Consider the following 18229-nt stretch of genomic DNA (forward strand, 5'->3'; position numbering starts at 1 on the left):
CGACGGAGGGGTCAGGAAAAATCACGCAGAAGCGCCAAAGTCGAGTGAGCAGATTTACTCATGGCTTTTGGGGTAACAAGAGGCACTGGTTCTGCCAAGCTGGTGTGTATGAATAGTTCACCTGCTGTGCAAAGTTTGTTCAATACAATATCATGGTCTTTTTTTAGCCTTCACTGTAGTTAAAAAAATAAATGCTAGAGTGTTTCCCCTGCTCAAACAAAACATGGCAGTACTAGTCTATTGTCGGCCTTGAGCCAACCATTGGCGGAAGTTTCACATCGGCATGACAGGTGCCACCCTCTGTAAAACGACCACTGTTGGCATCCCGCAATGTTGCGTTACTTTTACTTTATTGACTCAAGTGGCTGAGTTGACCCCCCCCCCCACTACTATTTTCATTGTATGGCTTTATGAGTTCAACACAATCATGTATGGCACTGCACCACCTGGCTGATCTGTAAGAAAGTCAGTCGGTAATTAAGCATGTCAAAAACTTGTACAGAAAGGCATATGAAATAGCTCCGAGGACAGTCCCCTTGTGCCCAGTGTCTTTGGTAATTCTTAAATGATTATTTTGGTGTTTCTGTGTCTTTTGCCTCTTGATCCTGTTACTGGCGAGTGTCGCATACATTTTTCGTTGAAGCCTGTTGCACACGACCACCTTTAACCGACGCTTGCCCTCTGAATCGCTTTTCGTTGTTTTATTTTTGCATTTTATAGCAAATATTACATAAAGTCGAATTAATGTTCTTGTAAAGTAATTTATCATTATGAATATTGGCAGAAGTCCACTTAACTCGTGCCTGCTGGTGGTTGTTTAACACGTTTCACTCACTTATTATTTTCCTGAGTGTGTATGGTGTATGTGCAGCTGTGACTTAATCAGTAAATGTGAATTTTAAAAAGTCATAATGTTGAAAGTCTTCGCACACTCATGAAAATAAAATTTGTGAATTACGCATTTAATACAATATTTGCCTGCTGCTTGCTTATAAATACTGTATTCAGCAAAACTGTGGCGAGCCTCTTAAGCACTTGCGATTCTATTGCCTCTTATTTTTTCTTTTATTTTTATCTTTTGAGTTTCCAGGCAGCGATTATTTTGCTCAATTAATTGGTCTCTTTGCTGACAAAGCACGTAGGCCCACAGCCCTTGTCCCTGGCTTTCTGAGCTGCCTGTGTGCCATCTCGCCATCAGATTGAGTTGACGTTTGAGACCCTGCAAAGCTCTGAGGGTTTCCCGAATCAGCAAAGTTCTCTGCTAAACCACCATGTAAGTGTCCACTTTCTCTCTAACCCCTTCTCTTTTTGCTCTGAGCCTTTCTGCACTCCTGTCCTTTTTTGGTTTTGCCGATTTTTTTTGCATGCCACTTTACACTAGTATCTCTGCTTTGGATTGAAATGGCTTTTTTCGCAAACATGGCATCGTGCAGTCTCAAAATCTGTTGGAGGTTTTGCTGTTTTTTTAACTTGGTGGTGCCCATATATTCACCGCCATCTCGCCCTTTGCAATCTGGTCATGATCCCCCGTGCAAAGCCAGTGTTAATACCGTGTATAAGCCAGGAGAGGTGGCCATTGGCAGAAATTGGCAGCTTAGTGGCTGTGGTTGGCGGTGTACTGAGATCAACGATATGTTAATGTCTTATGTCGAGTGCTAAATCCCTACCCATCTTGCCATTTTAGTGGCAGTACGTAAGCGATTGTGTAGCGGTGGTGGAACAGACTAAAATGCAACGTGAAATAGGACAGAAAATGCTGTGTTTTAAACGGTAGTGGGATAACAGGTGTGAGTAAAACTGCTCCACAGTCCTCTGCCGGCTAGGCCCAATTCTTATCACATTCAACTAGAAATGGAGTTTCTCTTATGCTGTTTTGCCTGTTTGTTACACCTCATTGACCTTACTTGCACACGTGACATTGCATTCACAAATGACTGAAAATAGAAAAAATAATCAGTGATTCGGTGATGCTCATGTCGTACAATTTTATTTGTGCGACATCAGCAACAGTTCAAACGTGAATACAGCCTGATTAATTAAGTACAATTTCAAGATGAAATACAGGGGTTGCGTTGGCTGCAGTGCAGAAGCACAAACTGCAAATACTTTAAACTGAAAGCACTGTCGTCAATGGTGCTTTCGCTCGGCATGTTAGCTTGCGACAATCTATCGTTCATTTATGAGGCAGAAGGATGAGGAAGTGTTTTAATAATGGTGGTAAAGTATTTGTGGCCTGTCCTTCTTTTTATACGTTGACCGGTCATTGGTGTCAGAACCCAGATCCCCAAGTGTGTTTGCCCATGCTTTTCAAGGCACACAACCATCTGGGGATATTTCAAGAATGCACAGGAAATCCCATTTGAATGGCTCTAGTAGCCTAAAGTAATCACAATAAATTACAGTCATAAAACCAACACGTACAGTGAGTGGAGCCAACAGATAGTTGAAGTAAAATCGTGTGTTGGGTGGCAGTATCATGTTAAAATATTCCCCGTGATGAGCTATCGCATTCATGGTTATCTCCAAATGAGGCAGGGTTAAATGGCCCCAGAATATTAATGGGATTTGTAAATAACAATCAAGGTGGGTGGGAGGGAAACACTACCAATAATATGCTGATATGGTGCTGGCATGGATTCCATGTGCCACAAGAGCCATTGCTGCTGTCACAGTCTGTCTTCGTCAAAGTTTTTTCAACGTTTGTTCCCACTATTGTAGTTTTCACGACGTTTCGGCCACAACGCAAGCAGTCGTCTTGTGGCCGAAACGTCATGAGAATTATTTTATTATGTTAAATTTTTATTATTTTATTATTTCCCTTCTATGTGACTTTACCGAAAGAACCAAGATGAATCCCTACAGTCACGAAAGCTTTAAATCGAAATTTATTGTAGTTTACCTAGATAGAGCAGTAGACGAGGCTAATATTGGCTGTGTCGCAAGAGGCTGCACCAAAATGTGCGAGTGCCTTCGTTCTCAAACACAAGCGAATTGTAGCCGCCTTGTGTCATGCCACTTGCAGTGAAGTAGTAGTCGTAGACGTTTATTTATCACCAGGTAAGAGCCCATTGAAATCCGAAGTCTTGTCTTTCAAGGGAGGCCTGGGTATGAGTTCAACAAAGGGGAAAATTCCAAAAGTATATACAAAGTAACACAGAATAAAGACACTATAAGAAACATTTTCATACACAATGAATGATTATAATAAACCTTATGGGAAAAATACAACTGGTAAAGGTTTCTTCAGTTTTGCCAACTTGGATATGTAATTTGTTTTTACGAATGCAAAAAAGAAAACATGCGTAAGCCTGTCACATGACAAGTGCTCGTCCGCTGTTCCTCGTAATGACGCATCCTTGTGTGTGTGCTCCCCGCCTCCCCCCCCTCTTCCACGCGCACCGGCACCGTCGGCCACAGGTGCAGTGGCTGATCGACAACTACGAGACGGCGGAGGGGGTGAGCCTTCCGCGCTGCACCCTCTACAACCACTACCTGCGTCACTGCCAGGAACAGAAGCTGGACCCCGTGAACGCAGCGTCCTTTGGCAAGCTCATCCGCTCCGTGTTCCTCGGCCTCCGCACGCGGCGCCTCGGCACCAGGTCTGGCGCCGTCGCAGGATGGTCGGGGGAATGGGCAGCAGCAGGCAGTGTTGGGGGGGGAGAAACGTACACGCATGTTGTCGCTTGTCAGATACGTACTCTGTAATGACTGGGCATGTAATGATTTGCACCAATTGCAATTTAGTAAATTGTTGTAATTTGGACTTGTGGTTGGAATCAATGATTGTATTTTTTTCTCTTGGTATTGTGGTGAATGTAGCGCCACTCGTGACTGTGTAAGGTTTATGCGAACCGATTACATGCACCCTCCATACGAATTGAAATTAATAGATTCTTGTACCCACAATGTGCTACATGTATTCTGAGCATAATAATATACGAATCGATGCATCATTTCACATGTAGAAATCACTTCTTGAAATGAATCACAAGTTAGGGTTGTGATTCATTTTAAGAAGTGATTTCTGTTTTGGCTTGCTGTTTTTGTGAAAGTAGCATCTCTGGAGTGCGCTGATCTCACTTACCACTGTGTGCGCGTTGGCAGAGGTAACTCGAAGTACCACTACTATGGCATCCGCATCAAGGCATCATCCCCGCTCAACCGCATGCAAGATGACCACCAGCACGCGGCCCTGAGGCAGCAGCCGCTCATCCAGAAGCAGCGGTGCGGACCATACTCACACCCACCTGCAACCACGGCCACAGCGCAAGCAGGGACCTATACTGCTCACATGGAATGGGGAATATGATCCAATACATTCCAAGCACAGGGCCCAGGGTCCACTGTAAGATGCACTAAAAGGTCCACGAAAGATTGTATGGAACTATCCCAACTGCAACCCACTATTACAACTGCAACCCACTTATAAGTTCCACTGACAGTCATGTGGGACTAACAAGGACAAGTCTCACACAGGTTCCACGGAGCTCACATATAACTGGCTGCAGGTATCAATACAGGTCCATACAGCTCACATGGCACCGGCTAACCAGGACTGCCCATAGTGTGCCCAGTAGCAGAACTCGCCAGAATGGTCTCCACCGGTTCCATGGGACTTGGTAAAAAATCCAACTCAAGTAGTTCACACAGGGCCCGTACCGAGTTGACAAGGGATGGGCTGTGAGGCACAATTAAGATCCAGCACTTGACTCAAGGTCCTCTACATATTATGTGGGTTGCAATTCCCTGATCTAAAAACAAATTTAACAGGTGTGAACAGTTAAGCATTTCTATTCTTTGGTTCTTTCGGTAAAGCCACGTAGATAGAAAAATAATAAAATAATATGAATTCTTGCAGTCACGAAAGCTTTAAGTCAAGAGTTAAACGTTTGTTTTATAAAAAAAAATTTTGTGGGAGTATCTTCTTCTTCCACACGTTTGTCCCAGTCATGTGGGGTCCGCTGACCTTGCCAACCTTCTTCACACTGCCCTGTCCTGTGCCATCTCACTTTCTGCTCCTCGGACCATGTCCACATCGCCCCACCTCTTTTCTGCCTTCCTATTGATCTCTTTCCTTCCACTTCTGACCCACATAATTTTCCTGCTGTCTCTCCACATGACCGAACCACACCCACAACCTTTTCTCTCTCATCTTCTCTGTGATTTCTACCACCTTGAGTGTTCCTCTCACTTTTTTTTTGCTCACCCTATCTTTCCTTATTAAACCTGCCATCCACCGCAATATCCTCATCTCTGTGACTGACATGGTGTGGTCCTCCCTCCTTGTGCCCCAGCACTCGGCCCCATACAACAGCACCGGCCTCACCACCGTCTTGTAAACTTTTCCCTTGAACTAAACTGGGACCCTCTTATCGCACACCACACCATTCATCTTTCGTCATCTTAGCCATCCAGCCCTTGTTTTTGTTCTCATCATCTCTCCTTCTCGTGATCCATCAGCACACATCGTTGCACCCAGGTATTAAACTTGTTCGTCTTCATTAACTGGTCACTTCCAATTTGTAATCCTCCTTCTGTATTATTTCCACTGAAATTTGCCACCATGTACTTAGTCATTGTCCGACTGATCCTCAACCCATTCCCTTCAATATTTAATGAGCAAACTATCAACAAACCAGACTTGAGAAGCAAGTAGTATGCAAATGTTACAGGGACCTACACCATCTCGCTTTACATATTTATTGCTTAAATTGTTTGCTATGTGTCCAGTTAAAATCAAGTATTATGCCCACAATTCATGCACTGATTTAGTGCCTGGTCTTATTTTAAAAGTGGTGGGGTCACCCTGTGTTTCGTTGCACACAGTTTCAAGCCAACAGCAAAGGCGGACGGAGTGGGCGAGGCGCAGGGCGTGGGGCCGCATGGTTCGGCTGAGCAAGCTCTCGTCGCTCAAACCCAGCAGCACCAGCAGTTCCTAGGTAGAGTAACACCCCGGTGGTTTACGTCGGGGATACGTTCTTGAAATAGGCGCGACGACGAATATCGAAGCGACGTCAATCAAAGCAATTTCCAGGGGTGGGTAGTGGAGGCGAAGGCCGAGGCCACGATTACAAATAGGACGGACGATGCTATCCGCGATGTAGGTGTGTGTTGAGCAGAGGTCGCAAACGGGTTTTGATTCCTTACCCGTACCCGGCCGCACCAGGGTCGCAAACGGGTACCTGTACCCGTACCCGGCCGGGTACGGATAGGGTACGGGTATCGGGTACCTGATTGCGACCTCTGGGATGAAGCCATGTTGCAGGCGCGGGTGGGTTGATTCTAGGAACTTGAATTGTGAGAAGAGACAAGACGTTGGGAAATGAGTGACAAACAGTTACTCACCAGTGACTCACGGCCTATCCGTACCCGTACCCGGCCGCACCAGGGTCGCAAACGGGTACCCATACCCGGCCGGGTACCCGTACCCGGCCGGGTACGGGTAGCCGGGTTTTGGGTAGGGTACGGGTATCGGGCACCCGGTTGCGACCTCTGGTGTTGAGGCGACGCAAATCGGGCAGCGGTGTTAATAAAGTGATGACGTATTTGCGAAACGACGTGAAAGGGGGAGACATAAATCGGGGTATTGCTGTACCAGACGATGATCGTAGAGAATTAACATTTACTGTGATAATGTTAATAGCTGCAATTTAACGGTCATTGGTGCTACAATGTAGTATTGTATTGAAATAGTGGGGGAAACAAATACAAATTTCCATTTGAGTTGACTACTTTTAATATTAAATTCGAATACAATTTTGAAACAAGTTGTGTATATTTAGCATTACAACAATGACATTTATTTATCCTGGCAAGCCTCGCTGAGCCTGAAAACTTTTGAGGATGGTTCTGCATTCGAATGTTATGCCAAATATTTTTTAAGGTGTTATGCCAAATATTTTTTGATAAAGAATTTTTTAAATGTGGAAGGAAAGTGTAGGGCCTGGAGAAGATCTAGTTATACCAGGACATAACACTCAAGGTCTACACAGAACGGTTCCAGAACCCACTTTCTGTGCTATCATACTCCTGGCCACCTTGAAGCCTAATGGATTTGAGAATTTGATCAATTATCTGATCAACCAATCCTTGCTTTCAAAGCACAGGCACTCAATTTTAACTGCAGCCATTTCACCCCACGGAGTAGCGCTGTGTGCAAACTTAAGCCTGTGGGGGTCAGAGCCAAGGTTGCCTGTAGCTGTTGTTGTGATTTTTCTTTGGTTGTGACTCTTTGTGCCTGGCACCCTGCCCCCCACAGATGCGTCACGGGCACTGCCGGCGTTTGCAGAGGTGGAGTGGGGGGAAATCACCTTCCCGCCAGGTGTCTCCATTGAGCACGTGCGCACGCTGCAGACCCTCTACCGCGAGCACTGCGAGGTACAGCCCTGTGTGTCTATGTGTAGGGGAGTGGCAGTGCAGTGGTTTAGTGAGCTGTGCTACGAACTCGGCGGACCCAGGTTCGATTCCCGCACACGGTAAACACCAGTGACAATTATCTGAACAGGTCTTGGGCCTCCCCTAGGTCGACTCAGCCTCAAATTAGTGCCTGTGCGGTGTGTAAACATCGCCACTTGGGTGGCAAGGCGACCGGGCGTGGTGCTGGCCACCCATCCCCTCGTGTACCATTCTGGCCTTCATAGGTGCTCACTAACAACACTTGCCCCAAGTCTATTAAGGCTATATGGGGGATCTTTGTTACACATATGTGTAGCCTCCTTGTCACTCCATCGTTAACTGTTCCCTCGTACGTTACTTCTTGTTTCCTGCACCCCTGTTGAGGGCTCGAACTACCATACTGACGGTTTTGTGTCATCCTCGTTGTATTCAACCACTACACTGCAGGTCAAAACACAAATGTTACTCCTTTGGTCCTTGAACCGCTCAACTTTGGAATTCCCTCCCATCATCTCTTCCCAATTTCTTAAAACCTTGCTCAAGTGGCTACTTACTATATCTTCAGCAGTGCTGTTTGTTGCTAGCCTTTTGGCATGTTCGATTCTTTGGGCCTGTGCTTGGCAATCATGACTCAAAGATATATCTTTCTCTTTGTGTTGGTCAGTGCCCTGCCCTGTGAATCTGGGCCACCTGACTGATTTCTGGCCAAAGATGTGACTGTTGTATCCAAACCTATTGTAGGGCCTCCCCAAAGTCGACTCAACTTTAAATAAGTACATGGTGTGGTGTGAAAACCATCAGCACTTGGGACACAAAGGCAGCCAGTCACAGATGTTGGCCACATCACTATCTTGCGTGTCGTGATGAGCCTAATAATACGTGGGCGCTAACAGCGCTTGGCCCACAGTTTCTAAAAGTATACACAAGGTGTCTTTGTGTGTGCAAGTGGAGATGAGCCATTGTTGCTGGTGTGTGCACCTGTAACTTGCAGTATATTTGAGGCCACGAGCAGTGAGTGAGATGAGTGTTGTGTCTTCCTCTTGCAGGCCATCTTGGACATCGTGGTGAACCTGCAGTTTGGGTTGATTGAGACCATATGGCAGACTTTCTGGAGGTACAGCCCTCCGGATGATGATGATACTAGCATGGACGTACAGCACAGGCAAGTTTTTGCTCATAGACACCATATATGATAAGAAATCATGGGACCTCCTTTGCCAGTACCAAAATGTGAGAATATGTTTTCCCCTTTTTTCTGGCAACAAAACAGCTGTGTTAAGATGTTAAAACACCAAACTGAAACCTTTTACAAGGAATCATGTCTGCATTAACCACAATACTTGTGGTCAAAATGCAAAAAAAAACGTACTCTCATAATATATGCATTGTCTTTGAAACTGACTGGTTCCCACACCAGAGACAGCTTTCTTTTGAGCCTAGTCTAAAAATTGTGTTAGACCAGAGGACGAGTATTGTGGTTAATGCAGACATGATTCCTTGTAAAAGGTTTCAGTTGGGTGTTTTAACATCTCAACACCTGCTTTGTTGCCAGAAAAAAGGGGAAAACCTATTCTCATGATAATATGTTATACAAGGAAGCCTCGTTGGGTCTCGAGACTATATTTAGGGGGGTATTGTAATTAAATGTTTGAAAATCGGAGTGCCTCAAGAAAACCCACCACACAAACACATCATGCATGTCATTAGATAACATGCAAAGTTGTACACATGTAGGTTCACATTTTGAGCACTGACATGTTGTGTAAGGCAGTGGCCGAAATAAGATAAAGCCAGCACTCTATCGGAACCCATTTCATGGTGGTGCATCTTTTTGTATTCTATGATGATGAATCAGAATATTTGATTTTGCAAAGTAGCAATATGATGAACTAAGTTAGAACCCAAATTTAATTAGGGTTTTGTGATGTGATTGGTTATCAGGCTGGGATTATCAACTTGCTGCACATTGACCTAGAATAATCATGGGTGTCTGAAACAAAGCATTCTAACCCAATATCTCAGTGGTGCCAGCTCAATGCTCTGACAAGTTAGTTTTCAGAGCCACTAAGCCATCTCAAATCAACCAAACTTAATGATATTTTTTTGTTTAGTGATTGGTTACTGAGCTGAGACCGTGAACTCACTATGTTTGAGAACTCTGCTTAATCGCCTGCAGACTGACATGTTGTGGATGACCAGACTGGATAGAAACCTGAGGGGGGACTAAACAATGCAGAGGATAACGTGGCCTCGCTCAGCCAAGTATGCATATGTTAGAAGGTGAAGAAGATCGTGGGCAGCTAATACCAGCGCTCGAACCTAAGATCTGTGTGAAGCTGACTTTTAATGTCTCATTAACACGAGCCACTGGTGCTTTGTTTTTTGTTTCTGCAGGGAGAATGGCTACGAGAAGCGGCTCCCAAAGGGGGCGCTGGCGACACTGTGCCGGTGGGAGCCGGTCATGAAGTGGATGCGGAGCTGTGACTACCTGCTGTACCAGGCACTGGTGGAGGTGCTCATCCCAGATGTGCTACGGCCCATCCCCAGTGAGTGCCGTTCACCCAATTTCCCCTCTCCACCCCTCCACTCGCCAGGGCCTGCTGTCGTGAGAGTTTTTTTTGCTGCTCCTGAAAATTTGTTGTACGATGAACAGTCCTGATTTTGTGGCATTGTCTGTGGAGTTGTTTTTGTTTGTTTCCAAAGTTGTGATGTCGCCGAGAGTTTGTTGTGGCCCTTATTCGCAAGCATGTCTTGTCAACTGTGACATTTATTTACAGATTTGTGCTGTTGGTAAGCAAATGTGCAGACCGTTATCTCACAATGTAATTTAGTGTTGCGAGATTGTGGTCTTGCGCCAAGTCTCACGGTAAGGGTCCCGGTGCCAGCCCCTGCCCAGGGCAACATCCAGGAGAGCCACAAAGCATAGCGTTTACAAATGATTACATTCATTATTTTAATTTTTTTTTCAGGATAAATTATGAATATAGATACATCCAAAACCAAAATGTATCTCATCTTGTAAATACATGTGCTGTGTGTCCTTGCATGACAGGCTCGAATTTGAAGCTTTGTCAGTAAAAAAGTTATTCTTTAAAGTTACTTTAACATGATACCATCATCATACTTTAGTGACATTGCAATAAAAGTATGACATTCAAACTACAGTGGCATCGCTGGTGCGTTAAGGTAGCATGCCTAGTGGTGGAGGGTGGCGCAGCTATATTGAAACAAAATTCAAAACATAAACCTTCCACAGAAACATTAAATCTTGTGGTTTTTTTTGTTTTCTGCACTGCTACGTTTTACACACATGAAGCCAACCTTTGTGGTGTTGTGAGGTTTTAAAAAAAAAGTGATTTTGACGAAGGCTGGGCTGTTTGCTGCAGGTGCCTTGACACAAGCAATCCGGAATTTTGCCAAGAGCCTGGAGGGCTGGCTGGCCACGGCCCTGAGTGGGCTACCCCAGGAAGTCATACACGCCAAGGCAAGTGGGAGTCTAACCTAGACTAGCTTTTGCATTGTTTGGTGCAGCTGGTCCACCATCACAGACACAATTATTATTATAGAGATGTCCAACCAGGTTGTGCTGCTGTGATCAGAGCGCTGGACTCACAGTTGAAAAGTACAGGTTCAAATCTTGGTTGGGAGTTGACTTGCCCACCTAATTTTGGGCTTGATAAAAAGAGTATTACTTCTGAATAATTGTCCTATGGGAAGCCTACAGGAAGAGTAGCTTCCATCATGGCAATGTGGAATTTCCACCATTGCCTCGTGACTGTTAACTTTGATGAAAGCTGCCCCATGCTCATTCAAACTGGGGATCCTTTGACCATTTAAAGCTTTCGTGACTGCAGGGATTCATCTTCTTGGTTCTTTCGGTAAAGTCACGTAGAATGGAAATAATAAAATAATACAAATAAAACATAATAAAATAATTTTCACGACGTTTCGGCCACAACGCAAGCAGCTGTCCTCAGGTGGAGAACAGGTCTGTCGAGAAGACAGTCTGGAGAACAGGTCTGTCGAGAAGACAGCGTCTGAATGACTCTGTCTTCTCGACAGACCTGTTCTCCACCTGAGGACAGCTGCTTGCGTTGTGGCAGAAACGTCGTGAGAATTATTTTATTATGTTTTATTTGTATTATTTTATTATTTCCATTCTACGTGACTTTACCGAAAGAACCAAGAAGATCCTTTGACCATTTAATTATTTATATTTTATGGAAACGCATCTATGTTTTAGGCCAAGGTTTTTTAACTAAAATTGTTCTGGTGGGCCACAATAAAACTTAACGTGTGTTGGCGGGCCACTTGATGCCATGTGGCATATGTACAACCGTTATGACAACACGGTATCATGATATCGTGTCTGCATGAAACCACTCGCCTCTATTTCTTGGTTTCTGATCGCTTGTTTATCTTGCGCTCATCTCGCTAATATTTCAGTTGTGAACAGCTCTCATCTCTACCTCTTGTTTAGCTTGCATTCATGTCACTCATGTATCGCTTTATGTCTTGGTGAATCATATTTCTCGGCGGGCCCATAGTTCTTTGGGCCACTTCAAGAGCCTTTAAGTCACATCTGTCCCACGTGCTGTCAGTTGACGAACACTGCTTTAGGGTACACCTTTTCCCCCCTTACTTGAAAACACTCCATCCTTAAAGTTGCACATTCCTAAACAATAATACCCTTCATGTGCAATGTCTCCCATGGCCGACTCTCAGAGGCAGCCTTCAGGACTGTAAAATTGTAATCCACCTTCTCGGGGCAATGAAGAGCACGGAGAGCTGCGTACACACACACACGTCATTCTTGTGGGTGTCACAGCAAATTGGCTACCTCCTCCTTATGGCCATAACAAAGGGGGTTCATGTCACGTCAGAGCACTGAGCCCCTGCACCCCCTGAGGATTTGGCTTGAAATCTGGGTCTCGACCAAGCATTCTAAAATGGTGCTCTCAAGTGTAATGAGGTGGTGGCCTCATGAGAACCTGGGTTTCAGCCACTGGCGATTAAACTGGGTTTTCCACTATCATGAGTCTATAATTTCACCTGGATATACAATTGTTGCTCTCAGAATAAAACTCTATATCGTTGCATTTCTAATTCTAGAAGATGCACAGCTAGTGAACACCAGCAGAAATTGAAGGGAACTCGGGAAGTAAGCATGTGATGTTATTTCTAGATTTGAAGCTTTCGTGACTGCAAGGATTCATACTCTTTGGTTTTTTCGGTAAAGTCACGTAGGTGAAAAAATCAATAAAATAAAATAAATGAAAACAACTAAATTAAATCACGATGTTTCGGAGGCAACACAAGCTTCCTTCATCAGGTGTAAAAAAGGCACAGCTACAGTTATTTTGCTGTGCCTTTGTTACACCTGATGAAGGAAGCTTGTGTTGCCTCCGAAACGTCAGTGATTTTATTTAGTTGTTTTCATTTATTTTATTTTATTGACTGTTTTCACCTCCGTGACTTTAGCGAAAAAACCAAAGAGTGTGTGCTGTTATCTTCTCGAGGCTGATGTTGCATCACTTTGTGCAAGCCTGATTGTAAATATCCTCTTGTGACAATATGATGCCAAAAGTAATATCGGCATAATAATTTGGGGAAAAAAGATTTCAAAGATTGCAATAATAATCGTCATTGCCATATGTGGAACAGGTGGCGGCGGTGAGTGCCTTCGCTCAGACACTGCGGCGCTACACGTCGCTTAACCACCTGGCGCAAGCGGCACGGGCTGTTCTTCAGAATACTTCGCAAATCAACCAGATGCTCAACGACCTCAATCGTGTCGACTTTGCCAACGTGCAGGTGCCTGCCACGCCCGCGCATTTACAAAGTCTTGCCTCGACATTTGCTGGCGCTACAAAGCGAAATGCTGCTGCCGCCAGCAGCAACGATACGGAACATATACGGTGTGTACATTAGGTTGTACAGAGGAGAAAGGTAGTAGAGACAAGACTAAAGAAAAGGTGTTCACTCCTGTCTTAGAATCGTAAAATGTCATTGGATTGTGGTAGCAGAGACCTGCATTGTTACACGTCCAGGATGTGTTAGTCATTGAGAAACACTTTAGTTTTTGTTTTATGTCGGTACCCCCCTCAATCCCATCAATTTACAGTCCATATATCGCACCATCTGCCACTGCAGGGAAGAGTCGACGGAACAGAACATCTTTCGATTTAAAGCTTTCGTGACTGCAGGGATTCATCTTCTTGGTTCTTTCGGTAAAGTCGCGTAGAAGTGAAATAATAAAAATTAAACATAAAATAAAATTCTCACGACGTTTCGGCCACAACGCAAGCAGCCGTCCTCAGGTGAAGAACAGGGATGTCGGACAGACAGCGTCATTTGGACGCCGTGACTTTACCGAAAGAACCAAGAAGACAGAACATCTTTGTTTCAGAAGAGGGTAACCTAGGCTCGTAACGAACCGAAATTCTGGCATTGCTTCTGTGCTCTAACCGTGTAGCGTAAGAGGAGTGTATAAGCTTTAACTCATTGTATATGCTTCTTTTTGTAGGCTGTTTATATTAAAGGTGATTAGTTTTTTAGGCCTGTGAACAATACAACATTTACGTTTCTAGCAGGGCAGTTTTATTAATGGGAATGATTATAACATTTATTTTATTCTTTTATAAAATACTACTTTTCAGTACCATGAAATAAAATTTTTGCAAAGCAGAGGCAAATTACAGAGATACATTTAGGTGCACAGATGTGGGGCAGGGTTACGTGTTGTGAGAAGTAAGTAATGAGTGAGTAGATATGGACACTAAATATACAAATACATACCGTATGAATGATGTTAATTATTTACGAAGAAAATAATTTAGTCCGAGTACTCTTTTTAAAGAGGATCTGCATTAGGATGTTTGGCTAATTAAGATTAATTGGTGTATGCTATTGGTGAAGAAGCTGGAAAAACCGGAGAAAGCTCATACACTGGTCAACAAAAAAAAAGTTTTTTTCTGGCCTGGACTTTTGCAGCTGTTTTAGACTAATTTCAGGGTGCTGATTCCAAATCTGATCTCAGATTTGCTCTATCACATTTCATTTTTATGCTATCGGCATACCCCATTTTCATTGATTTTTACCCGAAATTAACTCTGTCACTTATGATTGCAAGTTGTTGCGAGTCAGTGACTGCTTTAGTGTTAAAATATGGTGCTGTGTTTTTAGGATGGTGTGTTTATAATATTTTATGTAGATATCCACATTTATTTATTATTTTTCTTCTGCAGTTTTTATTTAAAATGCACCTGATGTGATGGACAAAAACTGATGCCAGATTTGGAATCAGCACCCCAAAATTACCTTAAAACCGTTGGAATACCTTATGCCAGAAAAAGTGTGTTGACGAAGAAAATAATTTAGTCTGAGTGCTCTTTTTAAAGAGGATCTGCATTAGGATGTTTGGCTAATTAAGATTTATTGGTGTATGCTATTGGTGAAGAAGCTGGGAAAACCGGAGAAAGCTCACACATATAAGGGGTTAATAATGATCAAAGTGTTGCATAGCTCAATTCAGTTCACTGAAAGATCCATTAATCATACAGGTTTTTTGGGATGGATCATGTAAATATATCAATGTGTCGTTAAACCCGCCACCACCCGACACAGCCAATTAGTAAGGTTTGTGACGTGAACAGAACAAGGCCAATTCGTTACTAGTACAGCACACCGGTGTGTTGGAGAGTAAACCCACAACATTAACAAGACCCATCAACTTCAACTGCCCATTGCTGTACTGCCATCTCCTGGTCATCTTGCATCCTGCAGCCTCATTCCTCCAAAATCCATTCAAGCACTAACAAGGGGTCGGCTCTCTCCTTAGCTTCTTAGATCTCATGAGATCAGCCACATTCGGGGCAATTTAGTCATAGGCATTCATTCAAAGTTTAACGTAAATCACAAGACATTGGTGAATGTTTGTTAATATGTCATAAATATGCACAGCAAAAGGAAACCGTGGTAAAGTATTTTTAAGGAACTTCATGTCCAGTTGAGCGGAAGCTCAAATAAAATTAAAACTCACCATGTTTGCGGCCCTTACTGTTCGACAAGAGACCGTCTCCCACTATCGATATTCTAAACTGAGTGACATACTGTTCTAGACAGATAAGGCACTCGAACGTGCATTCCTTTGAATTGCACGACGTGTTTGATCTGATATCGACTCACGGGAGGAGTCCTCTACATGTTGAGTTTGACGCGGGGACAGGGAGGAAACACCACTGCGGAGGCAACAGCGGCTCGCTTGTAGGGCTGTTTATTTTAAGAAGCACTCTCATGCTGGGCGGTAACGGCACACTCTGTGTTTCGCAAGCTCGCACGTGCGTGCGTGTGCACGTTTCTAGCCCCTGTTTGTGTTCTGCTGCCTTGAATGCTCTTTCGTGAGCAGATTCGGTGATTCTGCGCTCGTCTTGCGCGCACAAGTGCGTTTGCGCTTGCGCATGTGTGTACGTGTGTGTATGTAAGAATGCAAGTTTGACTTTGGTGTGCACCAGGAGTGCAGATCTGCTTTTTTTGGCAATCGTTCTGGAATTCTACTCGGATACTCTAGAGGAGGCTCATAAAACATTCCCGGAATAATAAAGTCCCTCTGCGCATGCGCACCTGTTCCGAGCTGGTGACGGGGTGGAAACTTTTGGGGCTATTTTCGATGCTTGAAGCTGCCCAAATGGCCGACAAAGTAGTGTGCATTCCTCCATCTGTCTCTCCCAGTGCTCTCTTTCCACAGTTATTTTATTAAATGCTATATATATATATTTTTTTAAGATCTGAGTTGTGGGAGTTTAGATAAGAGAGCCAGAACAAAATCTATTTGGCACTCGGAAATTCGGGCATTGTGGCAAGGGAGTCGACAGAAAGAGATCGCTTGTAGAATAGAGGCGAGGGATTAGAGATTGTGCATTTTTTGATCCAAACAAATGTAATCCTCCCTGTAGTGAATCTTGAACATCCATTATAATGCATAATGGTGACTGATGAAGACTATGATCCGCTTACGTGGTTAATATCTCGTTTATTCATATATATAGTCTGGCGTTGTGTTCACATTCCAAGCCACATCGCGTGTGTTCATCCATTACAATTGTTATCGTGCCTTGTGAATTTGGCCATGCCCACATCCGCCGGTTGGCACTGGCGCTCCGGCACTGATGGCGTGGAGGCCGTCGCTCGACAGCTGGCGGCCCTGTGGGTGGGTGGGTGGGCAGGCGGTGGCCGCACACCCAGTACACAGTGCACAGTGTGGCTTGTTAGCCCGCGCCTTTGTGCATTCACACGCGCTCGACAAAGGGCGTCAGTGTGCGTGTACATGTTTTCGCGAAGCGTATTGCGGTCCTGTGCAGCGTCTGTTGAGGCTTTGCTGTGTGTCGCAGTGTGGCACGGGCAACGGATACTCTTGGCTTTTAGCATGGGTGTGTGCTAGAGTGAAGATCGGGTCAGAACTGTGCAGCCCTTGGGTATCGGAATGTTTTGTGTGGTCAAAATTTATGGATTTTTTTATATGAAGAGGATATTATGGCCAGTACAGTTGAATGCCGCCTCACCATCACTTCCCTATTTCTTCCAAATTTTGTTATGTTTTACACAGTAAAAATCTGTCTTCCTGAGGTCTGCTGTTAGTCTCATCACCGCCATCTGGTCATCGGTATTCCCCTTGATCACCAGATTTTGGGTTCCCACAACATTGCCTGTGCCAGCAAACGATAACCCTCCTAAAATGAAATGTGAGGCTAACAAATATTTTACGCTTGTAAAATTAGTTCATGTTTCGTAAATTTTATTTGAAGGGAGACGGCACAAAAAGAAACATGTTTGAAGAATCATTAACGAAAATAAGACTTGTGGGTTTACCTTCACTGTAGGTCAAACTGATGTCAGAGCATAGATATTTATATCCGATCAATGTGATTGTCCACTAGTGTTGTTCAAAAACGGCATGTGCGGAGCGTAGGAACTCAGGAGTCGTCCACCGATAAAGGATGTACAGTTGCTGTGTGGACCAGTAGAGTGCTTTAACATGTTGGGCTGAAACAATTTAATTCTGAAGCTAGCCTGGATACTCGCTGTTTTGTTTTGTTACTCCTTCCATTAATCAGGAAATCTTGCAGTGGGCGAGGCGTTGTGGCACATACACTTATGGTCTATTTCTTTGAAGATAAGGGGTGGATCATGCAGATTTATTTGCCTCCCAAATCTGTTGGGTTGCATAGTGGCCAAGAGCAGGCAGCACAGATATTGGATGCGTGAACCCATCTCTGCGAACCTCAGAGTGAGTGTCATTCCCTTGTATGCATGGGTGGTTGTTCTGGGTACTGTGGTTTCTATCCACATGCGAAATGTTCCTTCGTGAATAGCTCTCCATTGTGTTTTTGTGCTGCACCGTGTTATTGGCATATCTGACTTTTTGCTCCAACTTCTGAGAGCTTCAAGTGCTGGAAGCAAAACGTCGGACATTACAACCTAAAAATACTGAGGTTTCCAGCACAACTGTGAAAACCTTCACATTACTCGTCCTGAGTGGAACTGATCAAACGTCCAAATGTAATATCCTCAATGAGGAGTCTGAAGAAACATTAAGGCTCTCTTGTATTAAAAAATACAAGAAAAATATATTCTTGGGGTACATGACAAATTAGGTGACGTGATTACCCATAGACGAGTGGAGATTGTATCACTTATTTATTGTGTTTTTCCAGTAATGCGTCAACTGAGTCTCATGACTCATTTTCAGAATAATCCAGCCAAGTTTTCACCGACACAATAGCCTACCCATTTCAAAATGACGTCACACGATCTCTTGACGTCCACCGTGGAGCAG

The 18229-nt window shown here is 44.1% G+C and overlaps 1 protein-coding gene across 8 annotated transcripts in view; it reads left to right on the forward strand.

The window, feature by feature from the left end:
• Positions 1 to 18229, forward strand: part of LOC144733262 (transcription factor RFX3-like) — a 53926-nt gene that overhangs the window by 21507 nt on the left and 14190 nt on the right. For 6 of the 8 annotated variants that reach the window (XM_078615055.1, XM_078615051.1, XM_078615053.1 and 3 more), the window contains 9 exons: positions 1199 to 1273; positions 3418 to 3599; positions 4105 to 4224; positions 5827 to 5939; positions 7259 to 7377; positions 8442 to 8561; positions 9794 to 9941; positions 10782 to 10879; positions 13060 to 13209. In XM_078615055.1, the coding sequence (XP_078471181.1) occupies positions 1199 to 1273; positions 3418 to 3599; positions 4105 to 4224; positions 5827 to 5939; positions 7259 to 7377; positions 8442 to 8561; positions 9794 to 9941; positions 10782 to 10879; positions 13060 to 13209 (1125 nt within the window). The remainder of the gene's footprint in view (positions 1 to 1198; positions 1274 to 3417; positions 3600 to 4104; positions 4225 to 5826; positions 5940 to 7258; positions 7378 to 8441; positions 8562 to 9793; positions 9942 to 10781; positions 10880 to 13059; positions 13210 to 18229) is intronic. The other 2 variants (XM_078615056.1, XM_078615057.1) reach the window with 1 other exon arrangement.

The sequence above is a fragment of the Lampetra planeri genome, chromosome 46 (genome assembly GCF_965212315.1).
Source record: "Lampetra planeri chromosome 46, kcLamPlan1.2.h2, whole genome shotgun sequence".
Taxonomy (NCBI): Eukaryota; Metazoa; Chordata; class Hyperoartia; order Petromyzontiformes; family Petromyzontidae; genus Lampetra; species Lampetra planeri.